Below are 10,052 nucleotides of genomic sequence, written 5' to 3'. Positions count from 1 at the left end.
TTCGTAGCTATCTCTCGTTGCATATCTCTGTATTTGCAAGGCACCTGAGTCAACTAATGATAGATATGTGTCGATGCAACGTCAAAGTTATAAGGAATTGAGATGGATTAAGCAAGCATGTGGATGTCTACTCTGTGGGTGCTCGGTGTTGATTACCGTTTGCATATCAAAACTGAGAGCACATGAAATATCAACGATATCTAGATTATATATCAATGACTTAACGACGACATCTTTATTGTGTGTTGATAACTAGTAGGTTGTAATTGACACATGAAATATCAAGCGAATTGCTGAAAAACAAAAGAAAATGATGTATATGGTCAGGTACATTGCTGGGACTTCCTGCAGTGAATACACAGGGACAGCCAATATACGAATGTAAGTTTCAAAACGGACTTTAAATATGAATAACATCAACTAATGCACTGGGACAATATCATGCGCTGCAAGACGATTTAAGATGAAAAACAAATCATATTCTAAAAAAGCAAATGCGCAAACAACGTGCGAAAGGAAATAGATTCTTGTTGATGACGGGTTATAAAATAAAAAGGCAGAAGAATGGAGTGTTTAATCTACTCATTATGCCTCATGAAGTAGGATTTTGAGTTGCACAACCCATATAACACACAGGCAGCAAAGGCGTAAGCAGAAGTGGCTCTCAACTGTGCACGGGGAGGGGGAGATGTGATGCGTTGGTGAGGCATCGCATCAGCATCTGGTAAGTTGGAAGTGGGAGGGAAAGGGAACTTAACAAAACTTCCCTTGTTTTTTGGCAGTGCTTCGTTTGGTTGGTGGACCTCTGGTTCACCAAGTCATGAACTGAGGTTTGAGATCTTTAACAAAATCTCGTTTCTCATAAAAATAAAAATAAAAAAATTCAAAGAGAAGAAAAAGGAGAGATGTATCATGCAATTACTCGCAATCTACGGTTGCAGGACGGGAACCTACAAGTCTACAAGGATGAGAATCCATCTAGAAAAAGTCAAGCATAGTTACTGTCAACAAGGCGCTTAAAGGACCAACAACAATCATAAAGGAACAAAGCACCAATATGCAGTAAAGAGGGCGGCAACTAATACCCTGAGTATGTATGTCCAGTGTGGTGATTCTATTGTCAAAATAAAAGCTCCACAACACGTAACAAGAAAGCTTTCATATCAGGAACTCAATATAGGAAAGAATATGACAAGTAGAAACAGTCACATTGAAGATTGAACGCTAAGGAATCAAAATCAAACTGAACTGAATATGTCGAAAAAGAAAAGCAAAATCGAAAACAAAGACAAAAGGAAGGAACCACAAGATAGAGTTAAAAAGAGGTTAGACAACCAAAAGAAAAACAATCAGCTTGTTATGGAAAACGAAATATGCACTATTCATCAGTGATTATACTATGCAAGGAAAGCCTAAAACGAAAAGAACATAACTTCTATATACATCAAAATAATATTTCTACCGAACCAGTGAGGTCTTCCACCTCCTCGCCAAGCCATCATATTTCTCCCTTGCACCTCTCCCATCCTTATAGTAGGCACTCTTCAAGCTCGCCATAGTCGATTCATATATGTTGATCCTTCTATCAAGCATATCATCAGCATTCCTCTTCAACTCCGACAACCTATCTAATTTACAAAGGCCCAAAAGCAAGGCATTGGCAGCGGCGTCAAGAGGCTCGACCTTGCTTTCAAGCATAGAGTTCCAAAGCTCAACCCCCATTTCGGGGTCGTCCCCATCAAAAAACATGGTGATGGCCGCAGCAAAATTAGCATGAGTCGGAAGCCACTCATTCTTCACCATCTCCACAAAAAACTTACCGGCCTCGCGAACCTTGTTGTTCTTAATCAAACACTTAAAGATCGCATTGTAAGTGAAAGAATCCGGAAAAGCACCATGAAAAACCATCTGATCAAGGAGCCTAAACGCGTCATCGATCTCATTGCAATCACACAACAATCCAATCATAGCATTGTACATTGACAAATTAGGCATTAATCCATTACCAACCATAACATCCCAAATCGAAATCGCATTCGTTGAATCCTTTCGCTTAACAAGAGTATCAAGAGCGATGGAAAAGAATCTCAAACCTGGCAAGCAGCCATTCTTCTTCATTACTCTCAAGAACTTGACAGCCTCCTCCGCTTGTCCCCCATTCACCAGCGTCGCCAAAAACGCGTCGTAAGCCGCCACGTTCTCCAGTCCCCACCCAACTTTCACCACCATCTCCCCAAACGTAGTCTTCGCCTTCGCCACCTCCCCTTCCTTCTCCAGTCCTTCAAGTAAAATGGCAAACGAATCGCCATCCGGACCATATTCGGGCTTCGATTTCATGGTCTCGAGGAAGTCCAGAGCCCTCTCAACGCCTCCGTCTGCGCGGCACATTGCGCTGAGGAGGGAATTGGCGGCGACAACGTCTTGTGGGATGTCATATTTGTCCATGACTTGAAAGGTCATGACGGCGTCGTTGAACTTCCCGGCAGCGCAGTAATTGGAGAAGGCGGCGGCGAAGGCGGGCAACGAGAGGGTTTTTTCTTGTCGCATCGAGCGGATGGCGTCCCACATGGAATCGAAAAGCCGGTTGCGGCCGAGGACGTCGACCATCAGGTTCCAGGCCTGAGCCGAGTGCTTGTGGGCCAACCCGGCCCATTGGAAGAACTTTACGGCGGAGAAGGGGTAGTCGTAGGAGAGTTTGAGGACTTGTATGACGACTTCGGCACTGGGGATGATTCCGGTGGAGGCGAGGGCGGCGCCGATTTGCTGGGGTGAGGTTCGGATTAGGATGTCGAGGAAGACCTTGACGGCTGATGAGATGGATTCCGGTGAGATGGGGATTTGCGAAGAAGGGGGAGGGCGAATTGAGTGCGGTGGTGATATTTCATTCTCCGCCATGCCCTCCTCCATGTTAACCTTGAAGATGAAGTTGGACGAGGACCTCTTTTCACTTTTTCCATGTTGATAACTTATTATAATTCGGTAACTTGACCGAAACATTAATCCTAAATATTTTGAGAATTATTATTAGCATTTTAAAATTTTCATTTAACATCCTAAATTTTTTATAATTAGAAAGAAAGAGTGTAGAATGAGATTTTTGAAGAGATAATAACAATTCCTAATATTTTAAAAACTTTTATTTACATTTACATTTTTACCATATTGGTATAACTTCTAAGAGCACTTACAGTGTTGCTAGGCTCCCCTGGGCTAAGGCAACCAATCCCCTAAAATGAATAGTAATTACCTCTATTGAACAGTAATTGTCTAAGTGCATCTTCATCCCTAAACTGAATAGTCAAGACAATTCATTATAAAATATTAGTATTTTTTATTTTATAAAATAATTTTATTTTCATTATAAAACAATTTATTGTATTTTTAATTAATTTTTTGTAATTGATTGTATTTTTAATTATTTTTTTATAATTTATTGTATTTATAATTATTTTTTATTAATATTTTTTATTTTATTTTATTAGTGGCTGACGTCAACCTTGTGTCATATCCCTTAGGTGTTGGGGCGTGGATTTATGCCTGGTGGAGAGCCCGAGCTCACCTAGAGCCCAAGCTATTTGAATGGGTTGGAGCCAAGTGTTGGGGCATTAGGTCATTAAACAGCCAATTCCCAAGGGAATTAGGGCACGCTAGAAATGCTCTAAGGTGTTATATGTCATGCCAAAAGGGGATATACATAGGATCAAGTGGTCTCAAGGTCACTGGAAAGCCAAAAAATATTGTGAAGGTCTTCTGCACACTGTCCAAGCATTTGGGTGAAGTGTCAATTCAGCCCCTAAACTATCACCTCAATGAAAATTAGGTTCCTGAATTATTTTTTGGTAAAATAAATCCCTAAATTCATTAAAAATTACTAATTTCATCTCTACTATCATATTCAAAGCTATTTTATCCATTTTTTCATCAACTTAAGTCACTTGACACATTTTAGAGTGTAATACCGTCATTTTCTCGCCTATAAGCCCTTAACATTTCATATAGGTTGGGAATCTAACATCTAATCTACCATTCAAAGTTAACTCTATACACTATTTCTTTATGAAAAATTACCAATCTATCATCCAATGTATATCACATGCAAGTAATGTAACTTAAATTAACAGAAAATTGAATATAGTAGCTTCGAATCTAATATTAGGGATGTAATTGATAGATTTTTATAATTCAATGACTGATTCTTCTAAAAAAAATATAGTTCAGAGACCTAATTTTCACTCAGGTGATAATTCATTGACTAAATTGGTAATTTACCCAACATTTCGTGTAGGTTTTCTGCTAGGCATATCTTGACAACATTTGGTAGGCTGCGTCGACTGCATTCAACAAATGCTCTAGATAACACTTATCAGATTGTTTCAACATATGTCGATGTCTGTTGACATTTGCCCAACATAGTTCAGCGAAAACAAGCCGACTGTTTGACGAAATGCCTTAATGAATAAATTGAAAATGTTTTTGCGCACTTCCCTTTCTGTATCTATCTAAAAAATTTGAACCTTTAACATTAGGGAACTTATGATTCTAATGTGTGATCCGTTACTGATGCCAATTTATGTGCTTATTTCATTAAATATGGGTTGTTAGCATTCTTTTGTTGTATTATATAGTATTACGATATAGTGGTATTCCTCTTAACTTGTAAGTGAGAGGTCTTAGGTTCAATTACCGTTAAAAACGAAGTTTGAGAAGAAGTTTCAGATGAGGAAGGATTGTGATTCCTCTATATCTGATGAAGAGTTGGATTGCTATCCAACAATGTTGTTGAGTTGATGAACATGAGTTGATTAATTCAAACTGCTGGAGTTGATGCTGACTTGGGGAGTCATTTGGCATGGATTGTTGACGTGGAGATACATCTTGAATATTAAGTTTATCACATACAATAACCAATAAGCTAATGCCACATGCACCTCTACATTCTATCATCGTGTTTATCTTTACTAGTATAAAAGGACATCACATTTCACAATGGGAGGTTAATGTCGTTTATCAAGTCTAACTTAGATATTCAAGAGCCTTTTGTTGATCGTTTCTTGGTTTAACTTAGTTGTTCTCATAAAGGTCTTTAGCAAAGACCCACTTACAATTGAGTCGTCGACTCGACATTGCTTTGCAGGTTTTAGAGGTCCTTGAGTTGCGTTTCACCTATAAATGTAACTACTACGGTAAATACAAAGATCAAAAGTAAAATCGTGTATTTGTATGAAATACGGTTGTTTGTATCATACTTGACCAATCCCGAAACTACTGAGCACCGGTCAACGTTATACCGTCAAGGACCCAGAAGAGTTTCCCTACAACCAGGAGGCCAATCACAGCACGACACGTGTCGACATCAGAAGTCAATCATAGCGCGACACGTGTCAACATCAAAAGCCAATCACAACACGACATGTGTCAATGTCAGAATGAAACTAGAAACTTTCTTCTATAAATAGAGATCATTCTTTCACAATATTTCCTAATGTCATTTGTACTAAATCATTCACTAGTACTCACTAAAGGAGAGTTTGAACCTATGTACTGTGTAAACCCTTCACAATTAATGAGAACTCCTTTACTCCGTAGACGTAGCCAATCTGGTGAACCACGTACATCTTGTGTTTGCTTCCCTGTCCCTATCCATTTACATACTTATCCACACTAGTGACCGGACCAATCTAGCGAAGGTCACAAACTTAACACTTTATGTTGTACCAAAGTCATCACTGATTTTGTGCATTAACATTTGGCGCTGTCTGTGGGAACGACACTTAATCCCACTATCTTCAGCTTTGTCAAGCTGGTTTCCACCATTCGTACACTCTCTTTTGACCAAGTATCCCTCTCCAACATGGGGAGCGAAGAAAGCCACAACATACAGAATGACACCCTTCTTGCACCTAATGCGAAGCAATGAAAGAAGGAAAGAAAGAGGGTTACTTTTCAAGCTAAAATCGATGAGCTAGAAGCTCAAAACAACAAGAAGGCAATGAAGAATGAGGTTTTCCAGGAGTAGTATGAGAAGCTATTTGAGACGCTCCAGGAGCAATGAAGAATGATTCAACTTGGCGGGTTCGAGCAAATAGGCGTTGGGCCATATTAGACACAGAACCTGCACACTGAACACTGAGAGCCAGAGAATCCTTAACAGCCAACTCATCAGACCATTTGGAAAGTAGTCTGTTATCTTTGGAAGTGAGAAGGTTCCTGGCCACCACCGCAGCGGTCATATAATTCTTCATCACAGAGTCCCCAACGGTAAGATGACCAGTAAGGGATAAGAAGGATAAGCGCCATATGTTGTCTTGAAAAGGCATGGTTGCCTCTTCACCAAAGTTCAAGTTAAAACGACGGTCGGATGGGCCAGACATTCTCAGAAATGATGAAGGAGAAATGAAGTGCAATAAATCTCTGAAGTAAGGGGAAAATTCTACAAGCAATAACTCTCTGAATGTACTCTTTGCACACAATTGGTGCCCTTATAAAAGAAAGGGCAATAGGGACGTTGGTTTAAAAATCGAAGAGGCACCACTCTCCGGATTTCGAAGAGGCACCATTTTCCACACGCAACATCAGCTCATCGGGTACCACAGATAACTTTGTCAAAGATCTCTGACAAAGTTTAGACACATAAATTTTGAAGGTCCAGCTACCCTACTATTACCCACAAGGGTAAAGGAACATCACCACTACTTGATAACTAGAAAGTCCCAATGTGTGTCAACCTCAGTGCTCCGTGGCAAGGTAGACTGGCAAAAATGTCCAACCTTTAATCAGATTCGAGAAAACACTCCCAACAAGATTGCTTGCTCAAAAATTGAAGAGGAACCACTCTATGAATCTCGAGAGCCAGACTCCCAATAGGATTACTTTCTCAAAAATCGAAGAGACACTGCTCTCCGAATCTCAAGAGTCAGACTCCCAACATGATTTCTTTCTCAAAAATTGAAGAGGCATTGTTATCTGAATCTCGAGAACCAGATCCCCGACATGATTGCTTGTTCGAAAATCCAAGAGGCACTGCTCTCCGAACTTCGAGAGCCAGATTTCCTTGGATAAAGCTTGTCTGCAATCTTCATACGTAACATCAGCTTTCTAGATACCACATACCATTTTTTCAAAGCACTCTGACAAAGTTAAAACATGTGAAGCTTGCAGCTCCCACTACATTGCTATGACCAAGAAGAGTATAGGAATAACATTATTACTTGCTCAAAAATCGAAGAGGCACCGCCCTCCGAATCTAAAGAGCCAGACTCCCAATAGGATTACTTTCTCAAAAATTGAAGAGGCACCGCTCTCCGAATCTTAAGAGCCAAACTCCCAACAAGATTGCTTTCTCAAAAATCAAAGAGGCATCGCTCTCCGAATCTCGAGAGCCAGATCCCGGACATGATTGCTTGTTCGAAAACCAAAGAGGCATCGCTCTCCGAACTTCGAGAGCCAGATTTCCTTGGATAAAGCTTGTCTATAATCTTCACACACAACATCAGCTTTCCAGATACCACGTACCACTTTTTCAAAGTGCTCTGACAAAGTTAAAACACGTGAAGCTTGCAGCTCCCACTACATTGCTATGACCAAGAAGGGTAAAGGAATAACATTACTACTTGTTATTAGGGAGACTCCTATATATGTTGACCTCCATCCTTCACGGACAGGCAGACTTGCAAAAATGCTCAACCATTCCTCATATCTGAGAGGGCACTCCTAACGAAGCCTCTCGAAATACTCAGCTTTCTTCCCCCCAATAACACCTATGCAAATCAGCCACACCAGAGCAAGAGTATCTTATATCATTAGGGTCAAAAGTAAGAGTATCCCATATCATGCTTTTTCCTTGTCTTTTCATTTGCCCTTGTTCTTACATGCAAGACAAGGAGAAAGAGAGCAATTAGTTAGCACTTGGAATCAAGCTTCCAGTCAGGAACTGACTGCCTGGAACCTCTTGCCTGATTACTTACCTGGCATTGCTCTCGAGTACTCATCTTCAACATCTTATGCTTCCAGAAAAGATACCACATCTGCCTAAGGAACAGATAGGGCAAGTGAGAATGATACAAGGAAGCATGTGCAGACAAGTGCAACAAAACACATGTCGATTCATCCATTACTTCGTCAACAACAAAAGTATCCCATATCATCAAGGTCGAACGCATTCTTGATTTGATGGACTTGTTTTGACCCTCAAATTCTTGAGTCGGCCTTATACTCTGGAGGAAACCAGAAAACCTTCCAGCCTAGTTCAAGAATAAGCCTGTTGAAAGTTACTTCTTCAAAAGCAAAAGTATCTCATATCATCTCTTCTCCATTTGCTTCTCCTTATCCTTGTTGCTGTTTACGACACAAGAAGAATGAGAACAATCAACCGGAAGCTGAAGTCGAACCTCCGATTCAGGTTGCTTGCTTGGAAGTCTGGTTGCTTACATTGTCTGTTACCTCTTTCGGCAAATCTCCTAACTCGGCGACTTGGGGGACTCCTACTATAGGGTTTTGTATCGCACTTGACCAAGCCCAAAACTACAAGTAAGCTTTAAGTGAAATTGATACATTACCTTGTGCATCTTCATCGGTTAAAGATACCACCCCTAGATGGAGGAAAAATACTTCCAGAGAAGATGCCACATCTACGTATGAGACAGATAAGGCAAGTGAAAATGATACCACACTTCGGTACTTAGAAGTTTCGTGATTACTCAATGGCTTGGATCTTGCAAGTCCCTAACCGAGGAGCTTCCCTCACTCGAGAACTTAGGGAAGCACTGTTTGTACCATACTTGACCAATCCCGAAACTACTGAGCACCGGTCAACGTTATACCATCAAGGACCCAGAAGAGTTTCCCTACAACCAGGAGGCCAATCACAGCACGACACGTGTCGACATCAGAGGCCAATCATAGCGCAACACGTGTCAACATCAGAAGCCAATCACAACACGACACGTGTCAATGTCAGAATGAAACTAGAAGCTCTCTTCTATAAATAGAGATCATTCTTTCACAATATTTCCTAATGTCATTTGTACTAAATCATTCACTAGTACTCACTAAAAGGGAGCTTGAACCTATGTACTTGTGTAAACCCTTCACAATTAATGAGAACTCATCTACTCCGTGGACGTAGCCAATCTGGGTGAACCACGTACATCTTGTGTTTGCTTCCCTGTCCCTATCCATTTACATACTTATCCACATTAGTGACCGGAGCAATCTAGCGAAGGTCACAAACTTAACACTTTCTGTTGTACCAAAGTCCTCACTGATTTTGTGCATCAACAATGGTCATTGAAGGAACTACATTAAAATTGTCGCATTTGTAGAAACAAAGAGCGTATTAGGATTTGGCATGTCAATAAACCTAAGGAGCAACCTCAGATTCCTCAACGTGCCACTGTACGTGCCCCTCATGCTCTCCCACGTGGGGACAACTCGCGCCGACACGCATAGGAGTTATGTCGCTAGAAAGTTCCCCAAACTTCACCGTGGTCACCGTCGACACATCCTCAAGTGGAAGGCCCGTGTACCCCACACGCAGGCATTGCAGCTTCCATGTGCAGTCATGTGTGCAAGTATAAAATGTACTCGCCTTCTTTGCGAGTTCTTAGGGTTGGTTTGGTATTGCTGTGCTTTGAAAAAAAAACTGCTTCTTATGTGCTGTGAGAATAAGCTCATTTTTGCTGCTTCACGTTTTCAGTATTTTTTTTCACCCAAAAATGTGAAAATAAGCTGTTTTTAAGTGTTTACCAAACACCTTTTTGAGCTCACCTTTTTTTATACCCACTTTTTATAAAAGCACCTCAGTACCAAACTAGTACTAAGAATCAACTGATTTTCAAAGCTCGAACTATGCTGGAATGAGCTTTTTCTTTAGTTAATTCTCTTCGCGTGATTTTTTATGTATCATATTGTCTGGACCCAAATTTACACCATCGGCCCAATTAATCAAGGTCGTTGGATGATTAGATGTTTTTCTTGACATTACTATTGTTTTTTTTACCATAGTAATTATCTTGAAAATATCCTTAAAAGTGTGGAATGTCGTGAATATTAGA

At 40.4% G+C, this 10,052-nt stretch overlaps 1 protein-coding gene across 1 annotated transcript; it reads right to left on the bottom strand.

Annotated features, from left to right (window-relative positions):
* Positions 1-1,310: 1,310 nt before the first annotated feature.
* LOC126626501 (pentatricopeptide repeat-containing protein At1g77360, mitochondrial-like) lies at positions 1,311-2,965 on the bottom strand. Its single transcript, XM_050295846.1, has one exon. The coding sequence runs from the start codon at positions 2,905-2,907 to the stop codon at positions 1,459-1,461; it is 1,449 nt and encodes a 482-aa protein (XP_050151803.1). The 5' UTR covers positions 2,908-2,965; the 3' UTR covers positions 1,311-1,458.
* Positions 2,966-10,052: the final 7,087 nt, after the last annotated feature.

Source organism: Malus sylvestris, chromosome 6 (assembly GCF_916048215.2).
Source record: "Malus sylvestris chromosome 6, drMalSylv7.2, whole genome shotgun sequence".
NCBI lineage: Eukaryota > Viridiplantae > Streptophyta > Magnoliopsida > Rosales > Rosaceae > Malus > Malus sylvestris.
This window is presented reverse-complemented; position numbering and strand designations above follow the sequence as displayed.